This window comes from Pelodiscus sinensis, chromosome 16 (assembly GCF_052426305.1).
Source record: "Pelodiscus sinensis isolate ZL-2025 chromosome 16, ASM5242630v1, whole genome shotgun sequence".
Lineage (NCBI taxonomy): Eukaryota > Metazoa > Chordata > Testudines > Trionychidae > Pelodiscus > Pelodiscus sinensis.
Window position 1 is genome coordinate 1,161,388 of NC_143067.1, and position 23,196 is coordinate 1,184,583.

Consider the following 23,196-nt stretch of genomic DNA (forward strand, 5'->3'; position numbering starts at 1 on the left):
GTTTTTCATAAAGTAGGCGTAGGGCAGTGGCGAAGGTGGAGGCAGGAGAGTAGTGAGAAATAAAAACTGAATGAGTTCCTCTGCTTTTTGATCTATTTGACATTGGTCCATAGACGTCTTTGTGGAACACAGCCTCTAAATTGCTGACTGTACCGGATATACCCTAAAACTGCATTCATTTGTAGAGCTTGTTCAATCATTCACGCTGTGTTCACTTATATTTGCTGCCTTCTGTTTAGAATTATATGCTAACACATTTCACCAGTCTCAATTGTTTTGTTCCTGATTTGTCGTGTATTTTATAGCAGATCATTGACAAATGCATAACAAACATTCCCTTGAAAACTTGCACTACAGGCTATTTGTGTTCCCTGATCAGACCCATTAAACCGTATTTGTTATGTCAGACTGTAAAAGTAGAATATTGTTTTTGAGGACTAACTACTGAAATCAGGTTGTTTTTCTTGAGTAATCAATGACCTGGAGGTCACTTTGCTGTTTGGGGAAGTATGCAAAATCTCTCCTGGATCAGAAAGGTTTGGAAGGGAATCGTTAGGGGTGGTCTATCAAAGAGCACCAGCGTCTGAAGTGGCAAGCCCTTGGAATGGTCAATCAAAATTCAGTGAGTCTCTCACTCCTAGCAGTGAAGAGGTAGCTGTGTTAGTCTGATCTTGGTAAAACAAAAGGAAAAAATAATAGTGCTACATATTTTTCCTTTTGTTTTACTCCTATCAGTGGAACTTAAACATTATCTTCAACATATCTTGACATCTCATGACAATGACAGACTACGGATCTGAGAGAGACAATTGTATCCTTGGTATCCTGAGAATCACGATAACCCCAATTTTTAATAAACGGTTTCAGAGCAGCTATTCAATACTAGGGGTCCAACACGACACGATTTCTTTGAGGATGTTTGACACAGGGGAGATTCAGACGTCAAAATACACGTGTAGACTAGCAATACCATTGTCTCTAAAAACACAGGGATTAATCCACGTTAAAGGCATTTGAAAACAAAATAAAACAGTTTTTAAACTCCAACACCAAAGAAAAGGGAGCACAAGTATCAAGATGAAGTTCATTTCTGTTCTCCTCTCCAATGCCCAGATGGAGAGCTCTTTTGCCAAACTCTTACAGGCTCTGTTCCAGCGAAGGTGTTGCTACCCTTCGGCTCTGGGCATTCTAGAACGCCTCCCTTCAAACCAGCTTTTCTTTTTTTAAAAAGGGCACTTTGGAGATTTCCTGTTTTGGCTTTTCTTATATTTTGGGGCTTAATAAAAGCCCTTCTGTAAAGGAGTTGTGTGGGTTCTCACCCTGCATTTCACCTTTTACAAAGCGCTTCACCCTGGTGGTCAGCCACGCCTGAGTCTGGGATTTGCACAGTGCCTTTTCGAAACCTTGGGGGGTTTCTTGTATCACTTCAGAACTTGGCCTGGATGACAGAGGCAGACTAATCTGCTGTTCCAGCTTCCCTTTTGGATCCTCACGGTGTGTCCTCGTTAAAGGGCTCTGATGGCAGAGGCAGCTTCAGTCAGCGCTGGGGAGTGCACAGAAGGTGCGCTGGAGAACATGCTGCCTACCTTCTCTGCACAAGGATCCTCCCCAGAGGAGAGGCTGGCCCCTCAATTCCAGGGCAGAAATTCTGCTGTCCGAGGCCCTGCATCAACGTCTGGGTCAGGTTCTTTCTCACGAATTGCCACCCTGTGCAGAGTAGGGCCCGGAGAGTAGCCGGTTCTGGCCAGCTGAGAATTCTGTTTCCAGGGGGCGCTTCCAGCTGGCGTTTTAGTCGCACCTTTGCGTGACCTTGGTGCAGGGGCAGTACTGGAAGGTCAGAGGCTTGCACGTGGCCTTGCACTGAATCTCCGGGGCTAGCTGTTCTAATCCGTGCTGCTATGATACAGTTCAACCCAGAGGATCAGAAACACACAGCTGGCTTCCTAACCCTTTTGCCAGGCAGAACTTGCATAGGCAAAGCCTCGGGGCTCCTTTCCTTATAGGTCATTATTATTTCACAACTGCATAAGAACGTTGGAGTTTACAAGTTTTGAGCCAGGAGAACTCATGTTACTGGCATTAGAAAAGCCCTGGCAGCAGCCGCTCATCCCCCTGTGGCCCCAACCCTGGCGGGAGCTGCTGCCTGCCAACACAGCTCCAGCTGCCAGAGCAGCCAACCCCCAACGCAGTCCGGGCCCCGCCCCGGGAGCGGCCACGCCAGGTCCAGCAGGAAGGTGAGTGCTGCTGAGTGCTTCTGGGCAGGCGCACACCTTGGAGAGAACCCTGGCGTGCACCTGTCCCCAGCCTGCTCCCAGCAACCCAGAAGCCATCTGTCCGCGGTGGGGCAGGCCAGGAGCCTCGCTGGCCCTACAAGCAATCCCACAGCCTGGCACATGCTCACCTCAGAGTCCTGAGAACTCACTCCCCCAGCACAGACCAGCACGGTCACCCGGCCGCTCCCTGGGTGCAAGCACTCACAGGCCGGCTCCACACCGCAAGAGCCACAATGAGGGTGAGGCCCCAACTTCGGCTGGGGGAAGAGGGATGAAGCCACCTCTCCCCCCTCCCTCCAGCTAGCCATGTGGGGTGGGGGGGGACCACAATGGACACGGGCCAGCCCCCCATGGTACGTGGAGCAGGGTGAGCCCCCCACAGCCTGGCTGGAGCACCAGGGTGAGCTCCTGCGTCCCAACCAGAGGGCCAGCGCGCAGAGAGGGCTGAGCCCTGAGCCTGCTGGCAAGTGGCGTGGGCAGGAGCAGCCAGGCCAGGCCTGGACGCCGAGTGGGTGGCCATGGCTCCCCCCTCGCAGTGTGCATCTGCAACGCTCAGCGCCAGAGGAAGTGCTGTGACGGCCAGGACAGGCAGGCACATGAGCGCCCTGCTGGGCTAGCAAGGGGGAGGGACCCTGGCAGCGGTCCCATAGGTCTGGGGCGCTGGCGGGGCGGGTTAGGGTGAGGCGTGCGGACGTCAGCGGTCCCGTCGGTCGGTCCGGGGCACCGGCGGGGCGGGTTAGGGTGAGGCGTGCGGACGTCAGCGGTCCCATAGGTCTGGGGCGCCGGCGGGGCGGGTTAGGGTGAGGCGTGCGGAGGTCAGCGCTCCCGTCGGTCGGTCCGGGGCACCGGCGGGGCGGGTTAGGGTGAGGCGTGCGGACGTCAGCGTTCCCGTCGGTCGGTCCGGGGCGCCGGCGGGGCGGGTTAGGGTGAGGCGTACGGACGTCAGCGTTCCCGTCGGTCGGTCCGGGGCGCCACACGGCGGGTTAGGGTGAGGCGTGCAGACGTCAGCGGTCCCATAGGTCTGGGGCACCGTCAGGGAGGGTTAGGGTGAGGCGTGCGGAGGTCAGCGCTCCCATCGGTCGGTCCGGGGCACCGTCAGGGAGGGTTAGGGTGAGGCGTGCGGAGGTCAGCGCTCCCGTCGGTCGGTCCGGGGCGCCGGCGGGGCGGGTTAGGGTGAGGCGTGCGGAGGTCAGCGCTCCCGTCGGTCGGTCCGGGGCGCCGGCGGGGCGGGTTAGGGTGAGGCGTGCGGAGGTCAGCGCTCCCGTCGGTCGGTCCGGGGCGCCGGCGGGGCGGGTTAGGGTGAGGCGTGCGGAGGTCAGCGCTCCCGTCGGTCGGTCCGGGGCGTCGGCAGGGCAGGTTAGGGTGAGGCGTGCGGAGGTCAGCGCTCCCGTCGGTCGGTCCGGGGCGCCGGCGGGGCGGGTTAGGGTGAGGCGTGCGGAGGTCAGCGCTCCCGTCGGTCGGTCCGGGGCGCCGGCGGGGCGGGTTAGGGTGAGGCGTGCGGAGGTCAGCGCTCCCGTCGGTCGGTCCGGGGCGCCGGCGGGGCGGGTTAGGGTGAGGCGTGCGGAGGTCAGCGCTCCCGTCGGTCGGTCCGGGGCGCCGGCGGGGCGGGTTAGGGTGAGGCGTGCGGAGGTCAGCGCTCCCGTCGGTCGGTCCGGGGCGCCGGCGGGGCGGGTTAGGGTGAGGCGTGCGGAGGTCAGCGCTCCCGTCGGTCGGTCCGGGGCGCCGGCAGGGCGGGTTAGGGTGAGGCGTGCGGAGGTCAGCGCTCCCGTCGGTCGGTCCGGGGCGTCGGCAGGGCAGGTTAGGGTGAGGCGTGCGGAGGTCAGCGCTCCCGTCGGTCGGTCCGGGGCGCCGGCAGGGCGGGTTAGGGTGAGGCGTGCGGAGGTCAGCGCTCCCGTCGGTCGGTCCAGGGCGTCGGCAGGGCAGGTTAGGGTGAGGCGTGCGGACGTCAGCGTTCCCGTCGGTCGGTCCGGGGTGCCGGCGGGGCGGGTTAGGGTGAGGCGTGCGGAGGTCAGCGCTCCCGTCGGTCGGTCTGGGGCGTCGGCAGGGCGGGTTAGGGTGAGGCGTGCGGACATTTTGCACCAGTCTTTCCAAAGCCATTTGGCTCCTGCCTCGAGCAGCACAGACCCCTCTATACATGCCCTGCAGCTCCAGGGGCAGGTCGCTCCGTTCCCCTGGCGCCTGGGGAGGCGGCTAGCCCTGGCTGCTCTCCGATGCCAGCCCTGTCCCGCTCCGGCACACGGCAGTGGTCCCCGTAATGGAGACCAGGCAGGGTTCGCAGGCTACCCGACGTCTGCTCCCTTGAGGATTCCCTTTGGGCACCACTCACGGGACCTAGCCAGGCTAGCGAGGCCCAGGCCAGGGTCCTGCTGCAGAACACTCACGGAGCTGGAGCGATAGTAGAGAAAGGAGTCAGGCCAGCCATCCAGCTGGGCGCGGATGACCAGGCAGGTCTGGGGGAAGTCGCTGTCTTGGGTGTTTGCAGAGGGGCACTGCAGGCTTTAGACAGGGTCGTTGCAGCCCTCTCGCCCACATGGCCCTCCTCACTTTGCTACAGTAACGCTGATCCTGTGTTTCCCAGCATCAGTGGAGCACAGAATGCAGCCAGACAGGAGCAGATACGTACGCCGAGCTGTGCTTCTGTGGGAGGGGGGGGGGCAGGAGAGACCGCACAGCCGGGGGCACGATGCCCCCATGTGGGTTACTGCAGTAGAATGCTCCAGCTTGAACTCTTTACTTCAGGGTTAGCCCTAACCCCTCCTGCGTCAGCCGGTCCCTGTATGCTGGGTGTCTGGGCCTTCTGCTCCGGCTTGGCACGCAGCTCCCTGCAGCCACATGCAGGGCTGACCCAGGCGAGCTGGGGATGGAGCAGGCAGCTGCCAAGGAGACTTCCCCAACGGCCCATTTCTGCTAAGATCCCAGCCCTGACCAGCGAGCGAAGAACAGCCACGTACCACGGGCAACGGGCAGCCACTCTTCCTGAGCCTTCCGCTGCCCACGATTCCTCGAGGAGCCCTTGGGAGCCCAGCAGGCATGGCCTGGGCTGTGCCACGCCAGCGCCATCTCTCCCCTGCCTGCCGCTGCAGGTGGGGCTTCCCAGGCAGGCGAGGGAGACAGAGTTCAGCGGCAGGTTCCCTCTGCCCCAGAGCACCTGTTGTTCCAGACGTGGCTGTATGGGCCCCCGCAGCACCGGAGAGAGGACTCCCGGCTGCACACCCACTCCCAGGCCAGGGGCATCTGCGACGGGACCCTTGGCACTCGCCCGCGCGGAGATACTTGGCTGCCAGCAGACCAGCCTGGCACAGAGCGTCACAAGCAAGCGGAACCTCCGGAACTACCCCCGGCAGGCTGCAGCCTTGCTCCGACAAGCCGGGGTGAACAGCTGGGAGCCCCTGCAGCAGAGAGGCAGGGGAAGGCCTACACTTGGCACCTGAGATACCGCTGGCCAGGACCGGCTGTGGGTCAAGTGGTGTCATCTGCCAGGCCGGGGTGTGGGGAGACCTGACTCACTCCTGGGAGGCTGCCAGAGGCAGGGCGCTTTCACAGCACCCACGGGAGGCCTCTGAGCTCTGGATGGGGCAGGAGTGGCCGGAAAGCAACCAGGAGCCCTGACCTCCCCAGGACCGGCTTCCCTCCCTCTGCCGCTGCCCCCGGCCCGCAGAAGGCAGCGGGGAGGCGAGCGCGGCAGCCACACTCTAGTGCGCAAGAAGCCAACGCCCCGAGGCTGCAGCCAAGGCCTCCCCTCCCACAGCGGCACGCCAGAGCTCCAGATGAGCCGTCTCTCGGGCGCCCTTCGCTGAGCAACAGCCCCAGAGGAAGGCTGCGCTCCAGGGTCCCATCAGTCCTTGCAAGGGGTGGTCAGGGCACACAGACAGTACAGCAGTGCCTTTCCGGGAGGAGGGGAGAGCAGGGGCTACAGCCTGCAGCCCCCAGGAGAACGAACAGTACCTCCGAGCTGGGCGCTTCCCCCAGGGCGTCTTCGCTCCTCCCCCTCTTGTACTGCGCCGTCGCCGAGGGGTAGCGCAGTCTCTTGCGCTTCCTCTGCTTCTCGGACAGCTTGTCGGGAGCTGCGGGGAGAGACCCGTGTCACCCCAATGCACAAACAAGGACTCTGCCGCCCAGGAGCCCTGCACGTCAGGCTGTCCCACCAAGCGGCTGTGCTGGCGACACCCCCAGGGGCATGGACCTGGGCTGGGGCACGCAGCAACGCTCCCATCACTGCCTACCTTCCCCGCAGCCTCCTCGTAAGTCCTGCGGAGGCTCAGGGCTGCAGCATCAAGCCCAGAGGTTGCTGGGGCCAGTGGGAGGAGACCCACACGGAGCTGCCACGGCCGGGGGAAGGGCCCTTGCTTGCCATCCCCAGCAAGGTGCCAGGCAGGTAAGGCCAAGCCCCTACCAGCCCTGAGCATCCTCCTGCACCCCCAATCCCTGTCCCCAGCCACACCCCAGAGACTGCACCCCCAGACAGAGCCCTCGCCCTCCTGCACCCCAACCCTCTGCCCCACGCTCACAAGCCCTTGGTCCCACTCCCGCCACATGCACCACTAGGAAGGTGTGTCGCACCTCCCCCCACCAGTGCCCGTAAGGAAATTCATTCCACTCGGGTGGGAAAAACAAGAGGGCCCCTGGCCAGGCAATACCCGCTGCCGCAGTCACAGCCGTATGGGACAAGCTGGCCTGGCAGGCTGCTTCCACCAGCCACTGTCCGTGGGGCAGGTATGGAGTCTCCCCGCCTTTCGACGAGACAGCTCCCAAAAGCCTCCCGAGGCGCCTCCAGCTGAGCCCGCGGGCGCAGCGCCCAGACCAGAGGGCATGCCCAGCTGGGCAGCGCTCCCGGCTGCTCTCCTCCCGAGCCAGACACCCCCACTCCTGGGTCTGTCAAGGGGCCTGGCACCGACCAGCCCAGGAATGCAGGCGCACTGCCCAGACGCCTCCCAGTTCCTACCTTCGCCGAGGTCCAAAAACCGGGGGGTGGGATAGAACTCAGCCAGGTCACTCTCCTGGGGGCCAGCCTCGAAGCACTGGGAACACACAGGACGGACCCGTTACCAGCGGCAAGCCCTCCACAGGCAGGGCTCATGGCTGCGGCGGCAAGCAGGCCAGGCAGGCACCTGTACACTGTCCCGCCATTTGCTGTGGGCGGACGATGCTTCCTGCAGAGCCCGGTGGCCCCCCGGTGGCCTGGGGACCACGCGTACCCGCGAGCGTTAAACCCTAAGCCCAGGCGTGTCCGCTAGCCGTGTGTACGGGCACTCGTCTGCACCCCTACGTCGGAAGCCCAGCTCTCAGAGCAGGATAGGGGGGACCCAGCTAAGACGCCCGGATGCTCACTCGCAGAGGAGAGCGGGGAGAGAAAGGGCATCCCCCTCCTGAGAAAACTAGGCCTATGAAAATTCAGGGCTAGGATCTCAGGATCCAGATCAAACAGCAAGAGAACAGACGCGATGGAGACTCCCCGCTCTGCGACCAGAAAAATCCACCGCCAAGCACTTGCACCCGGGGCCCTGGCACGTCTCCTTTGCCAGTGCCAAGGGGAGGGGAGAGATGTTTCCCAGCAGACACCCGGGCCCATCACAAGCGAAGCGGTTTCCCTCCTTTCCAATGGTTCAGTCACCGTAACGCGCAGCGAGAAGGGGGCAGCTACGCAGGGCTTGGCAGCACCGGCAGGAAGCAATGCCCGTGGGGATGAATTTATAAGGAGATTTGTACAAAGTGTTCTGAATGGGTGTGTGCTGAGCTTTTCCCAAACCGTACGAGCTTTCACGAGCGCGGAGGAAATCCCGCTCCCTCGGGAGCCTGAAACACACATGAAATCACTACAGCTCATCTGCAACCAGCTAGAGGGGGAACCTGGTGTCCTGCTAGTGGTCAGGGAACAGCTGGAAGGAACTTACCTTCTTTGGAGGAGTCCACCCCTCCTTCTTTGGCATAAATAAAGCATCCAGGTCATTGGATTCCAAGAGCTTCTTAGTTGGCTTCCTCTGACGCTTCCTCTCCAAGTTCCCTGCAACAAAGTTCTTGTTAGGAAAAATAAATTTCTTCCACTGGATTTGGACGAACAGGTGCATTATCAGATACCAGCTGACAGTTAAAACCTCAGCCAGCTGCTAACCCTTGGGTCTCTGAGGCAGCAACTGGTCTGATTTTACATTTGTGGCATGCTCAGTGCCACAGACCTCAGCCTGGCTGTGATCTTCAGGGCTGGCCACAATACCAATGCTTGCATAGCAACGTCAATCTCACAGAAAAACCAGAGCTGCCTGCTAGGGCAGCCAGCACAGCCTAGCAATGTGACCGAGCGAGCCAGGCAACCAGTAGCCACGCCAGGCAGGAGCCCAATGAACATGCTGCCCCCTATTTCCACCCCCCTCTGGCCCCCCAGCCAGGTGTGCGAGCGCGTTCCCACCCGCCTGGCCCAGACATTACGTTCCAGGTAATTCTACACTGGGTGTAGGTGACCAAGGGTCCAGTGGCTGGAGCTGTGTCTTCCGCCACCGAACCTCTAGTGCTCCAGGCCCTGCAATCGCAGGGAAAGATCAGCCCTAACTGAAGCACCTGCCTCCTAGAGATGCAGCAACCACACCGATCCCGAGAGCCGGAGAGTTTTGGAGACACAAACCCTTTCCGACAAGGCATCCATGCAGGTGTGGACGTATGAAGTGAGCGGCTACGGATGCTTGCTCACTCTTCCATTTTACAGCCCCACCACAGAGTGTAGCCAGACAGACCCAGAGAGTGGTTCCTTCGCTGTCCAGCACCCGGCCGCTAGACGGGAGCAGTCTCCCTCACTTCAGCAGGGAGACGTGCTGCGGAGCGCTCACCTGATTTCAGGAAGCGGTCCTCTGCCTCCAGAGAACAAGCAGAAACTTCAGACACGTCAGGGGAAGACAGCGTCAGCTCTGGCAAATCGCAGTGTCCGTCTAGGAGCAGGTCCGGGGGCTCGGAGGAATGGGACAGCGGCTCTGCTTCAAGGACTGGAGGAGCATCTTTGGCTGAAGAGGAAGATGGCGTTGACTCCAGAGGGTTCTGCAGACTCCGGTTATCGCTGCCATGACTGCATCGTGCCGGAAGACTTTCCTCACCCTCCAACTCAGCCCTCTCCCGGGAGCTCACCTAGCGCACAAGAGACAGATGGAAGGGGGTTAACCTGCACCGTGCGACGCCCCGCGAGAACACAGCTATTGCTGGAGCCTGAGCACAGGGGTTTGCTCTCACCTACCCTTTGCAATTGCTCCTGGCCCTTCTTGGATTTTTTCTTCGGTGCAAATATCTTGTCGTATTCTTCTGCATATTCCAGAAGCCGCTTGCTCGGCTTCCTAAGGCGCTTCTTGTCTGAATATGCTGGGAAGAGAGAAACCAGCTTGAGGGTGGCAGTTGGGACAAGAGCAAAAGGCTGGCGTGAAATCCCCCTTTTAGCCCGTCCTCAGAGCCGGCTCCCACGCTGGTTTCCGGAAGCAGCGTTAAGAAAAGCAGAGCAGTCCAGAGAAGAAACCTCCCTTCACTTGATTCTCTTATCAGGAAGGTGAAGTCTGCACGGCACACGGGGCACAGCTGCAGCCGGCCAGGTTGGCTGACTCAGGCCCGCTGGGCTATCAAGTTTCAGGGGAGACATTCAGGCATGGGCTGCAACCCAGGCTCGGGGGCTCTCCCCTTCCAGTCCCTGAGCCCAAAGGCTTCTCTGCGATTTTATACCCACAGCCCCAGCCAGAGTCAGCAGATCCAGGTCAACTGTGGTTCTTCTACTGCAGAATAGAGGCTAGGGCCTGCTTATTAACCCTTTCTTGGACCAGTGGGTGCGAGTGCCCAAGAGCGACTGGCCCCCCAAGTCTCGAGGGTCAGTGCGAGCTGCACGGGCACCTCTGGAATCTCACCTGCATGTCCCTCGGAGCGCTCCCCGCCCCTGAACTCTACACACCATTGCTCGCTGGTTTCACACCCCCGCCCACTCAAGAGGCTGCTCACAGTACCATAGCTTAAGTTAAGCCAGAGTTCCACAGACAGCTGTACCCGAACCCGCTCCTCACACTCTCCATGCCCGATTGCATGCAGCACCCTCCAGGAGTCCCCCTCCCTCTCCTCCCACTTAGCTTCACAGCCCTGCACGTGCTAGGCTGCTGCCTGGCCAGGGCAGAGACCTGCCTCTGGAGCTTGTAAAGGCACTGGCCTAGGGCAGGAAAATAAACACCCGCTCCCGCTCACGGGTTCGGTGCCATCTCGCATGTCCTCCTGCACAGCCCAGGCCAGGCCCGCCCCCATAACTCCCAGGCTTGAATCAAACATTGCCCATGATGGGGAACTGACCAGGACTCTTGGGAAGTTGTTCCTGGGCTTAGTTACTGCGTGTGTGCGCGCGTGTCGTTTCCAGCCCTGGCTTGCCGGGGAGCTTTCGCTGCTCAACTGAAGAGCCCATGTAGGTACTACTAGGCCACGAAGCAAGCTGCCCCTTCAAGTTCCCTTTTGCTGAGCTGTCTCAAGGCAGGGTTTCTAACCCTTTCGTTGCTTTTGTGGCACTACCCTGAACCACATTTCTCCTGAGCTCTAGACACCAGAACTGGACACGAGTCCCGCAGTGGTCACCAGGGCCAAACACAGAGCCAAAACAGCTACTCTGGAAGGAATTCTGCACATATTTTAAAATGCTGCAAAAGTCTGCATATTTTACTGGTCAAACCCCACAGTATAATCAAGCCATTGTCAATTATCTGCTGACAAGTATTTTGTTTCTCTGTGATTTTGACAATTAAAATATGCAGAGCTTCACAGAACGTGACGTTTCAAAAACGGTTGGTACAGAATCCCCTGTAGTGTGTCGGGGTTCAGCGTGGCACAACGGTAGTGCAGGCACCCTGGCAGCCCTGCAAACCCATGGCTTTCTAGACGCATCCACACATGTGGATAGCCGGGGCTCATTTTTGTGGATACAGATGCAGATACAAATGTTGTGTCAGCACACGGGACTTGGTGTGTGGGGGCATCACTATAGAGGGAGCTGTTCCCCTGTCCATCCAAACCCCGTGCATTTGGACCCCCCTTCCAAACCCTCTAAGCCCCACCCTCCCCCATACACATCTGGAGCCTCCCCCGCATACCCACACGGTGCAGAGCTTCCAGCAGCCAGAGGAAATTTCTCAGGCTTGATATAATTCGGCCCTGGCTGCTCCTCGCAAAGAACGGGGGGTGCACACTCTGCCTCTGTCCCCTCCACAGCCGGGAGTAACATTTCCGAGTGGCCAGGGCATCCCCAGGCCCTTTTCCCCAGGATAACCGGAAGGGGGGGCTGACCTCTCTGCTCTTAATCGAGATCTGCCCATCTATGCACCCTTAGCCCTGAGCCACAGCCTCTCACCGGGGGGGGGGGGGGGGGGGGGGGGGGGGGGGAGGGGGGCACGTTCCTGGTCAGCTGATTGAGGGCCATGTTCCGGTTCCGGTCACCCAGCAGAGCCCCCAGTGGGTCGGTATGGACCACAGCCGGTCTTCCCAGGCGTACGATTTAGTCAAGCACCTGCGGCCTCACTTCACAAAGGACAGGCCGCACTCTCTCAGGGACCACTCCCCAATCTGCGGGGCATCGGCCCACATTAACAGGCACTTCCTTCCCAGTCACTGGGGAACATTGCCAGTCACCGACACCTGCCGCACTAGGGATGTAAAATGTCGAGGAAGTGGCTAATCAAATAGTCAGTGCCCTTTCCAGCAACTAGTCCACTAGTCCAGCAGGCGCCTCCGCCAGGGCTGTTGCTACACTGCAGCAAAAGCACTGCAGGGAGACAGGGCCAGCAGGGAACTCAAGCAGTCTCCCGCAAGCCCCATGCTCCCTGTGGCGTTTCAAAGCGGCGGCACCGCATGGAGCCCGGGATCAGCAGGGGAGTCCCCAGCTGGCCTGGGGCTGCATGCAGCGTTTCAAAGCGGCAGACCCCGAGCTCCACGTGGTGCTGCTGCTTTGAAGCACCCTCTCCTCCCCCCCAGCAAGGGTGGGGGAAGTGACTAGACGCTCACATCCCTACGCCGCACCCCCTAATGGAGAATTGCCTTTACTACTACAAGTTGAGACCTTTCGCTTATATCGTTTTCATCCATTGATCGTGTGCCAGGTACTGGTTAGATCTAACTGCTCAGTGGTCCCAACGCAGTCTGTTAAAACCACACTACCGTCCTTCCCAGCAGAGCCTGTAATCCTACAGACAAAGACAGTTAGCTTGGCAGGATTTAATTACCAGAAGCCAATGTCGATCTGCATTTGTTACTTGCTGCCACCCTTCCATTCTTTACAATGCAACCCATACCAGCAGCTCCATGTTCTTGAAGGGTTCCAGCCTACAACTACTCAGGTTAGCCCATGCAGTCTCTGTAAATACTGCTGCCTCAGTTTTCTGGAACGCCTCCAGTGCTCCACGCCTCACTGACCAGCAGCACTGAAAGTCCAGGGAGTGCTTCAGCCAGCTCTCAAGTTCTTGGTGAGCCCTTTGACAAGACTCCGAACAGCCTGTGCTGAGTACACCTGCTGTGCAGCAGTGAAGAGCTCCGGTTCAGAGCTGAGGGAAGGCTGAAAGAACTGGGCTTGAGAGGGGACGTGACAGCAGTTTTCAAGTACCTAAGCATGTTACAAGGGGGAGGGAAAAAAATTGTTCTCCTTGGCCTCTGAGGACAGGACAAGGAGCAATGGGCTTAAACTGGGGCAAGGGAGGTTTAGGATGGACATTAGGAAAAGCTTCCCGCCTGTCGGGGGGTTAAAGCCTGGAATCAATTGCCTGGGGGGTTGTGGAATGTCCATCCCTGGAGATACTGAAGAGCAGGTTAGACACATCTACCGGGGTGGGCTAGATGGTGCTAGGTCCTGCCGTGGGAGCAGGGGCCTGGACTTGATGTCTACGATTTCGACTAAGAGGGAGGCTGGCGCTTCCTTCTCCTCTGCGCCCTTTGGGAGATGCTGATGCAGGGCGAGCAATGGCCTTCTACCCTTCCCCATCGTTCCGTCAGTCAACAGCCGTCTCAGGAGAGTCCCACTGCTCATCAGTCAGGTGGCTTCAGTCTCGCCAAGGCTCCGAACCTCAGGAACACGCCTTCGTGCGTAGGAGGCTCTTCACTTCTCTTAAGAGGCACTTCATGAAGCCAGGACGGCGGGAGGCCGGACAGCATTTCTGGGCGTCATACCCACCCCCGGTCAAAGCCCTATCTTACCCACACATGGAGCGACAAGCCCGGCAGGCTTCCATCAGCTCTCAGCAGTAGGCAGCAGCGACCAGGTGGGGTCCGGGCCCTGGGGCACAACTGGCCTGGAAGGCAAGCACGTCTCACCGCACCATGCTCACCCTGCGCACTGCCTGTACGGCTGCACTACAAAAAGGGGCAGTGGGTTAGCGCCTAGCATGGACCTGTACAGCCCAATCACCTCATTCGCCCGCTCAAGGACCGCCTTAAAAATACCAGCAGCTAGTAACTTCGTCGGTGCCCTCTTCCCTTCCTGGCACAACGGCGCTCTTCCCCGCGAAGCAAGGGCACAAACACTGCAGCTTAGGGCACCGCCTGGAAGCCCAGTTGTGCAGGAGCATGACGCAGTTAAGGCCATGCAGTTAAGGCTCTGTTCTCAGCCAGCACCCTTAGTCGGATTGCTCTGACACTCGGTAAAGGGAGGGTGCAGGGCAGGGGTTCGGGACCCAAACTCAGTCAGCTGAGCCCACAGTTCCAGAGCAAATCCCAGCCATTTAAAGCCTGTCTAGGTGACATGACTGCCTGAGGTAGATGCAAACAACTGCTGTGATGCAGATCAAACCGGGCTCAGCCCCCGAGTCCCTGGGGCACTCACCCTGGGAAGTGGCCATTTGTACAGCCCACATGACAACAGCGACAGCTGCCACGTTATGTGCTTTAACGCTCAACCCTTCATCGAATCCTGGGACCGAGAGGTCATGAAGTCCAGCGTCCAGCCCCCTGCCCAGAGAAAGCGGAAGGCTTTGAAATGTGGGCGGCGCAACAGCAGTGATCCACTCGACAAGAGGGCCCCAAGGTACTGCCTCCCTGCCAACACTGATTCCCTTCCCCGCCTCAGACTGTCCCAAAGGGGCAGCCGAGTTAGTCTAACTCTCAAGTGTCACAGCCGTGCCCTGGAGACTGACCAAAAACACACAGGGGGGTCCATGAGCTTTCAGGGGCACACGCCTCTTCTTCAGCCGACGACTATGGAGCCTTAGATATGCCCACACTGCTAAGCAATCAGCACTAATGAACAGCGGGCTCACGCCTCCGGGATGGCTATGAGCTAAGAGCAAGGCCACGTCCACTTTGGCATTAGCTGGACCAAGCTTTCGCTGTCTATGGGTGCTCAAGCCTCCTCCCCTGCTCGCTCTCCCAAGGAACGACAACGCTTGGCCGCAAGCGAGCGGGAAGGTTGCACTGTCAGCGGGAGCCCTCTCCTGCCGACACACAATGCCATTTGGGGAACTGGGTCTTTACAAGGAAGGACAAAACACTAAAGATTTTTTACTGCCACCAAATAACTTTTATTGAAAGAGGTTTTAATTTACAGTTGCTCCCTGGACGAAGCCAGTTGTGTTGGACCCTGTCTGACCCTCCCGTCCCCAGCGTATTACTCCTCTCAGCTGGCTGCACAAAGTGCGAGACACACAGACAATTGTACGGAGAGTAACGCAAGCAGTGGGCTAAAGATAAATATAGAACAGGAAACACGAACTGGGCTTGACACAGAGAGGACTGTAAACCCCTCACATCCAGGAATGGAGGGTCGAGCCTTCTGCTAGGCTGGAAGTGATCATCAGCACACTCTGCCCTTGCCTCTGCTTAGCACTGGGCGGCAGTCTGACCAGCGCTCGGTTCCAGGGAAGGGTCCCTCCACACTCCCATCTAGCTCCGTGTGGACCTGGCCTAGCGGAGGTGCCACGTTCATTACGGCTCGAGGATGCAAGTCAATCTGCTGCTTTCCTAATGGTCAAACCAGCAGGGACAATGTGACCTCCAGCAGAAGCCAGGCCAGAGAACTTCCCCCAAGGAAGTCTCAGAGCAGATCTTCTAGAAGAAACACCCAGTCCAGCAGTAGAGGAGAATCCACAACCCTTGGGAAATCTTCCAATGGGTAACTGCACTGTGAGAAATTTGACCCTTCCTGCTGGCCTAGCATTACTCCTCTGGCTGCTAGACTGAAGAGCCCATCGCCGGATGCCTGTTCTCTATGGAGGTACAGTAAAACTCCATTAGTCCAGCATCCAATGCTCCGGGACTCCTGATGGTTCGGCACCATCAGGAACCCAGAAGTGCTGGGGCAGCCAGACAGGCTTCCCCCATTCAGCTGCTGCTGAAACTGACAGGCAGCTGAATCGGGGAAGCCGGGAGCAGAGCAGCTGGGGTGCTGCCGGGTTGGTCTCGTAGCGCTGCCCCTCGGGGCTGCGGGACCAACCCGGCAGGACCCCAGCTGCTCTGCCCCCGGGGTCCCCGATTCAGCTGCTGCTGAAACAGATCAGCGGCTGATTCCAGGAAGCCCCGGGCAGAGTAGCTCTGCCCGGGGCTTCCTGGAATCAGCCGCTGATCTGTTTCAGCAGCGGCTGACTTGGGGACCCCTGGGGCAGAGCAGCTGGGGTCCTGCCGGGTTGGTCCCGCAGCGCCGTCCTTTGGCGCTGTGGGACCAACCCGGCAGCACTCCAGCTGCTCTGCCCCAGGCGTCCCCAAGAGCAGCTGGGGTGCTGCCGGGTCGGTCCCGCAGCCTCGAGGGGCAGCGCTACGGAACCAACTGGGCAGTACCCCAGCTGCTCTGTCCAAGGCGTCCCCAAGAGCAGCTGGAGTGCTGCTGGGTTGGTGCCGTAGCGCCGCCCCTCGGTGCTGCGGGACCAACCCAGCAGCACCCCAGCTGCTCTATTGCAGGCATCCCCGATTCAGCTGCTGCTGAAACTGACCAGCAGCGGCTGAATCAGGGATGCCTGGAGCAAAGCCGGACTATTGTAAGGGGGGGCTATGAGGGGTCTGGGGTGGCATCCCTTCCCACCCCACTCCAGACCCCTCATAGCCCCCCCCGCCCCTGATAGTCCGGCATATCTGATAATCCGGCACCCCCTGGGTCCTAAAGGTGCTGGATTATCGGAAGTTTACTGTCCTGCTAGACTGGAGAGCCCATCGCTAGATCCCTGTTCTCTATGGAGGTACTGCTAGACTGGAAACAAGCAGCCGGGTATGTTTTCTAACTGCTCACTCATTCTGGGGGCTCTTCAATTTAGGAACATGCCTCTTGACTGACAGGACACCAGAACTGGAGCCAGTATTAAAGCAGCGTGCTAACTCAAACTTTGCTGGTGACGATTCTGTGTTTTCTTCCAGGTGACCAATACAAATGTTAAAAAGCAGGGAGCCAAGAACGGATCCTTGCAGGATGCTGCCAAAAACACCCCATTCAATGCGGATTCCCTGACCACAATTACATTTGGAGACCTATCAGCTAGAATAGTGATAGAAATGGAGCCGTGTTAGTCTGGGGTAGTTGAAGCAAAATGCAGGACTATGTAGCACTTTAAAGACTAACAAGATGGTTTATTAGGTGATGAGCTTTTGTGGGCCAGACCCACTTCCTCAGATCAAATAGTGGAAGAAAGTAGTCACAACCATATATACCAAAGGATACAATTTAAAAAAATGAACAAATATGAAAAGGACAAATCACATTGCAGAACAGGAGGGGGATGCGGGGGGGGGGGGGTGTGAAGGAAGGTAAGTGTCTGTGAATTGATGATATTAGAGGTAGGGAGAGTGGGACGTTTGTGAGTTAATGGTATTAGAGGTGATAATTGGGGAAACTGTCTTGGTAATGGGTGAGATAGTTCAAACAAGGACTTAAACATTTGAACTATCTCACCCATTACCAAGACAGTTTCCCCAATTATCACCTCTAATACCATTAATTCACAAACATCCCACTCTCCCTACCTCTAATATCATCAATTCACAGACACTTACCTTCCTTCACACACACCCCCCGCATCCCCCTCCTGTTCTGCAATGTGATTTGTCCTTTTCATATTTGTTCATTTTTTTTTAAATTGTATCCCTTGGTATATATGGTTGTGACTACTTTCTTCCACTATTTGATCTGAGGAAGTGGGTCTGGCCCACGAAAGCTCATCACCTAATAAACCATCTTGTTAGTCTTTAAAGTGCTACATTGTCCTGCATTTTTCTATCAGCTAGACAGTTTGTAAGTCATTTCAAGTGCACTGTATGTTCATTTGATCTATAATCTGTCACATGGTACTGCGGTGTAGTGTTAGTACCTTGCTGGTCGCTATGCGTGGGCTGTGGGGGACCCCCGCTGGCAGCTGTCTGTAGCACGGCCCAGCAGGGGGCGCCCTACCACCCCAGGGCGGTGGCTAAAACCAGTTCGACAAGTTAAGGGAAGAAGCTGGACAAAGGAAGAGTGTGGTGGGGGAAGGGGCAGTCTGGGGCTGGAACCAGGAGGGAGACAGACTGAAGTTGCTGAGGCCGGGGCTAGGGGTGATGGGCCCTAACCCAAGGGGTCTGAACCACCCTGGCCCTGAACCCTGTAATCACCCCACGTCTGGGCTGTATCTTGGAGGAGCAATAACCCCCCTGTTCTACTGCTGGCGCAATCTGCTCTGGCTGCTCCGGGGTGCAGGGTCGGGGGAGCCCGACGCGCCGTCACAGGTACCAAGCCCAACACCTTACAGCTTGCTCAGGGATCTGAAAGTCAAGCAGGGTTCTTTCTGCTTCCTGCATCACCAGTGGAAGTGTGGATCTGCAGACAAAACTGCCTCGGATACACCAGAAGAGCAGCACCGAACTTCCTCCGGCATGTCCAACTTTTCCAAAGTGCTGAACAACGGGAGCCCCATAGACCTACCTTCCATCCCTACAGACACCTCCCCTGAGCTGAGGCTTCCTGCTGCCTACCCAGTCGCTTCCAGAACTAATGCAGCCCCCACACCCATGCGGCTTGCTCCGGGCTCACCCCACGGATTACAGGAATGCCAACAGAGATGCTACGAAACGAGTACTCAGCTAATCACACAGCTGGCAGAATTTCTATCGACTACACGAGGAGTCAACAGGGTTGCAACCTTCTGGGAGCTACCCCGCTGCAGGTTACGTGTAAGAAGAGCTGGGCGCGCCAGCCGCCCGGTTCCCAGCAGCCCCATGGGCAGCGAAACGCTCTGGGCGAGCCCAGCCCGCATGTGCGTTTGATCTGGAATGCGGCTTCCCAGCACGTCTCATTTAATCCCCTTCCCATCCAGGCCCTGGCGGCTTGGGAGGAGGCGGGGACCACCGCGCACATCCCGCCGCTGGGAGGGGAAGCCGAAGGGCCACAGCAGCCCGGGCGGGCTGGCCGGGTCCCGGGAAGACAGCACTGAGTCGACGAGGGGCGCCTCCAGCCCCACGGAGCAAACTGCCAAAGCCATTTCAGGGGGGCGGGCTCCCCAACACGCCAGGAAATGGCATCCAGACGCCGCACAGGGCAGGCAGAGCCCAGCAGGGAATTGCAGGGCCAGGACAGGTGGACAGTGGAGGCTGAGCCGCAACCCTAGCACTGCCCGCACCCATGGGAGCCCCTCTTGGCCACTTGCCCTGCTCTGCCCCTTCGGGCTGAGCCACACAGCGCCTGCCCTCCCTGGCCAAAGCCCCAGCAACGCTGGTGTGCAGCGCTCAGCGCCCAGCCTGGGTGACTCAAGCTGACAGTGAGCCTAGCCACACTGGCCTGGCTGCCGGAGCCTCCGCCCAGGTGCCTGTGGGATGCGTCCGGGCTCCCCGAGCACCCAGCCTGGCCCAAGGCGCTGTCCCCGCCTGCCCAGCGCCGCCGGCAGCATCGGCCCAGCACGCCACAGAGCGCACCAGTCTGGCCAGTGAGGGGAGCCCGCATCTCCCGTAGTCCAGCCTGGGAGTGCCGAGTTCCCGGGCTTCAGTCCTTGGTTCCCGGCCCCTCCCTGCCTGCCGGTGTGAGCGGGATGGGCCAGCAGCAGAGCCACGGCTGGCTCGTCCTGGGGAGGGGTCTGCCAACTACTCGGCTTCTCTTATACCCCTAATGCCAACAGCTCTGTCCACTCCAAAACCAGCCTGCCGCGGGGCCGAGCGCTCTCAGAGCCTTGGTGGGAGCACCTGGCCTGGCAACCCACCTGACAGGAAGCCAGGAGGCAGGGCCAGGGATATAAAAGGCCAGCCAGGCCCCAGCCACCAAGGAAGCCAGAAGTCTCCCCTGCATCCCCAAGCGAGGAGCTGGACTCTGGGGAAGCCGAGGGCTGGCCGGGGCCACAGGGCCCACACTGGAGGACCGGCCGGAGGCTCTGGGACAACGGTGCCCAGAGGACTGCACTGGACCCAGGTACAGCCGGAGGGGGTAATGGAAGCAGCCCAGGGACAGTTGGCCCCATTGGCAGGTCAGCGTGTTGCAGTACGGGTCCCCCAACCCAGCAGCCGACTGCTCTGCTGCTGCTAGGGCCCTGGGCCGGGACACAGTGCAGCGAGTGGGCTTGCGTCCCCCCCTGCACCCCGCTCTTGGGTGGGGATCTTCCCTCTGGCTGTTCCCGTACCGCAGGATCTCCCCGCCAGCCCCCCACCTGAGCAGCAGGCCCTGAACTATTTGCGTGCGTTTCCCTGCCGCCCACCCCAATCCAGGGTCTGGGCACTGAACTGTCCAGTTGCCTGTTACCCTCCCAGAGCTAGGGCCTTCGGGGTTCACTGTCGCCCTGCTCCAGGACTTTTATCATCGCCTGTGTCTCGGTGCAGGGGGGCGGAGTGGCCGCCACTGAGCCCCTCCTGAGCCTGGCAGGGCTGCACAGGCCTCCTAGTGGACCCCTTGTCATAACGAACTCCCACCCTAACAGAGATGGGGCATCAGTCCTTGCTGAGACCTACACAACAAAGCACACGTGGTGGCTAGGCTCAGCTGGGGGCCACAACCAACCTGTCCAAGAGCAGACCCTGCTCCCTCCTGACCTCCTGCACCCAGTCTGCCTACTTACGTCCCAGCTGGGACCTTGCAGGGAGAGGGAGAGGGAGAGGCAGAGGGAGGAGACAAGGAGCGGCTGGTCACACTACGGAGACGCTACTTTCACCATCACGTAGGTCCGCTTTTAGCCCGAGCGAGTCACCGGGTACTCAAAGCACCTCTCTGCTCCGTGCTTTCCTGGAGCTGCCCACCACGCAGCACCAGCGGCCTGGTGCCCACAATGCCCGGTGCGGCCCAGGCAATAACAGGATGGGCTGTGGTTTCAAAGTGCAGGGTTACAGAGTGCACACGTGCGTGGCCACACGCGCTTCCGTAGGTGTACACCAAGCTCCTTACCTTGTGACGAGAACTCAGACTGGGAAGCAAAGCGGGAAAGCTCCGAGTCTGAAAGCATCGCAGCATCGTCTGGCTTATCACACACACTCAAGCTTTTCACAACTAAGTCTAAGTGATGCGCCCAGTCCTGGCCTGGCAGGTCTCCCTCGAGCCCCGGGGAAGGGCGGGGAGATCTGCGCTCCAGGCACTCCTTTCCCCTTCGGGAAATGTCACTAGAATTCAGGCCCCCCAGGCTGGCCCTGGAGCACTCTTCTTCCCTAGGTCTATGGGCGTGCCGACTGGTTCGAGCACTCCTTTGGTTGAACCGCTGCCAGCGCTTCTTGGGTGCTACGTGGGTCACCCCGTTAGACTCCTCCCCCAGGGAGCTTTCGCTATTCACTTCGGAATCCAAGTCTAGGCCCTCACCATTTTCAGCAGACGTGCAACTCTCAGTATTTTTATCAGGTTCAGGCCTCTCCCTGAGAGGGTCTAAATTATCATCCGACGAACACGCAGAGTCTTCATCAGTGGAGTGTGCCAGCAGCTCGGGAGCTTTCCTTGCCGTTTCTTCTATTCCATCGCCAGCCCGACTGGCCCCCGTGCCCTGCGTATCCCCACGCAGACTTCCAGAGACCTGACTGGGTGGCTTCCTCAGCGCTGCTAGCTTGAAATCCTTCCTGACCAACACGGCATTATTTACTAGCTTGGAGGGCTGCTTAGATTTTGAACAGTGGTGTCTGGAGATGCAATTTGCGCCATTCGCACCAGCAAGAGCAGCGTCCGTGGGCTCCCTTTTCTTACCACTCTGCCCATTTCTCTTGGCCGTAGCACCATGCGAAAGGGAGGGTTCACGGGCATCGGGGGGCTGACGTGTTGCTTCCACAACGCAATCCCCATTTGTTTCTAGTTTATAAGGGGGCCCTTTTGCAGCCAAATTCTTCAAGCCACTTGCCGAGTTGCTCCCAGAGGAGCTGCCCATGCCAGCATTCCTCCCCGGGGCCATGTTCTGAGCCGACAGCAGCTGCTGCTCTTTTGTCTTACTGTCATGCATGTCCTTCAGCATCATCAGCAAGGTGCTGAACTTGTAGTCCGGCTCAATGGGCAAACGGCTCTGCCCAGAGGCCGAAGAGAAGAGTAAAGGGGCTGTGGTCTTTGGGGCCCCATAGTCACTCGCTTCGTCCCCCATGGACCTACAGGACAGCTCCTTGAGCTCCGACAGGACGTGCTTCACCACAGCAGTCTCCAGCTCAGCAGAGTCCCGGGCTCTGTCGCGCACACTGTTTAGCGGCTCCTGGCTATGGGCTCTGCCACTTTTGGCAGGGTCAGAAGAGCAGCAATTCACAGCACGTATCTCTTCCAGCAGAGGGGGGCCGAGCCCAGCCGCACTCTCCTTGGGCTTGCTTCGGATACTTTTCAGCCGGGGCATTTGGAGGTTCTTCAGGTGTAGATCCAGCTCGTTTGTAACCCCAAGGTGGGAGCCTTCCTGGGCCCCAAGCTGGGGCGGAGAGTGCGTCTCTGCAAGGGAAAGGTGGGCATTCCTCACCGCCGAAGAACACTCTAGAGCGATAACGGGCATCTCCGTGTCCGAGGCTGCTCCTTGGAGCTCCCCATCCACCGAGTCGGCATCAATTCTAGGGCCTCCAGGAGGTCTGTGATCTCTCGATGACCTTTTCCTGCTGTTCCATGGCTCGCTCTCAGAACACCTGCTGTCTCCCCACAGCCCTGGAGAGGACTCATCTTCTTCCTTATCTGCAGGGTCACTCATCTCCAGGGCACTGCAGGCTGCCTCAGAACTTTGGTCCTCGAGATCTAGGTCGCTAGTCCCATCATCTGAGAAGGAAGTCAGCGAATCGGATTCATCTTGCTTTTTCTCCATAGCCGTGTCCGCTGCGGAGTAGTGTACCTGTAACTTGGAACAGCAAAGAATGCCCCCGGGGCTTGTGTGCGTCTCTGGAGAGCTGCTGGAAAGCAAATCCACTGTCAGCGTGTCCTGTAGGGAGTCGCCGCGAGGCACCTCCCGCTCCTGTTTCAAAGCTGTCTTTTCAAAACGTCTTTCCCCAAAGGAAGAGAGCAGGTAGTTTTCCACAGCCCCATTGGCGGCTGTAAGGCTGTTTGCTATCCGGCACAGCTCATGGGATGCATGCTTATCGGGCAGGTCCCCCGCAATCATGCGTCTAGCTATGTTCTCTGGCACCTGCTCTCCAGCCTCTCTCCTAGATGCTTCCAGTCTGGAGCTGCTCTTTTTTACTCTCGTCCTTTTCCTGCTCTCCGAGCTCTTTTTCACAGGAAATGCGGGGCAGGCCCTGCCCTTCTCACTGCCTGAGTGTTTGGAGCCCAACGCCAATGCTTTCAAACAGCCATTCAGCTGCCTGGCCGGCTCCATTACCGGCCCATTAGTGACGGGCTCCAAGAGCACATCCTCACTGCTCAGCTTGCTGGAATTCGGACTGCCCTTCGGTTCCTCAGTCCCCTTGAGAAGGAATTCTTCTGCGTGGCCAACACTGAGCTCCCACTTCGCCATAAAGCGCTGAGGAACCTAGATGTGGGAGAGAAAACGAAGATTACTATCAACTAGACATTCAGCAGAACCATACAGCACAATGCCACGTACCCAGCCCTGGGGTCTGCAAATACACTGGAACCTCATGGACAGCGCGT

The 23,196-nt window shown here is 58.8% G+C and overlaps 1 protein-coding gene across 7 annotated transcripts in view; it reads right to left on the minus strand.

Moving 5' to 3' along the window:
* NSD1 (nuclear receptor binding SET domain protein 1) overlaps positions 1–23,196 on the minus strand; it is a 106,122-nt gene that overhangs the window by 34,061 nt on the left and 48,865 nt on the right. For 5 of the 7 annotated variants that reach the window (XM_075918713.2, XM_075918712.2, XM_075918710.2 and 2 more), the window contains 6 exons: positions 20,560–23,074; positions 9,490–9,611; positions 9,092–9,383; positions 8,165–8,274; positions 7,216–7,291; positions 6,219–6,337 (listed from right to left, as the gene is read on the minus strand). In XM_075918713.2, the coding sequence (XP_075774828.2) occupies positions 6,219–6,337; positions 7,216–7,291; positions 8,165–8,274; positions 9,092–9,383; positions 9,490–9,611; positions 20,560–23,074 (3,234 nt within the window). The remainder of the gene's footprint in view (positions 1–6,218; positions 6,338–7,215; positions 7,292–8,164; positions 8,275–9,091; positions 9,384–9,489; positions 9,612–20,559; positions 23,075–23,196) is intronic. The other 2 variants (XM_075918718.2, XM_075918715.2) reach the window with 1 other exon arrangement.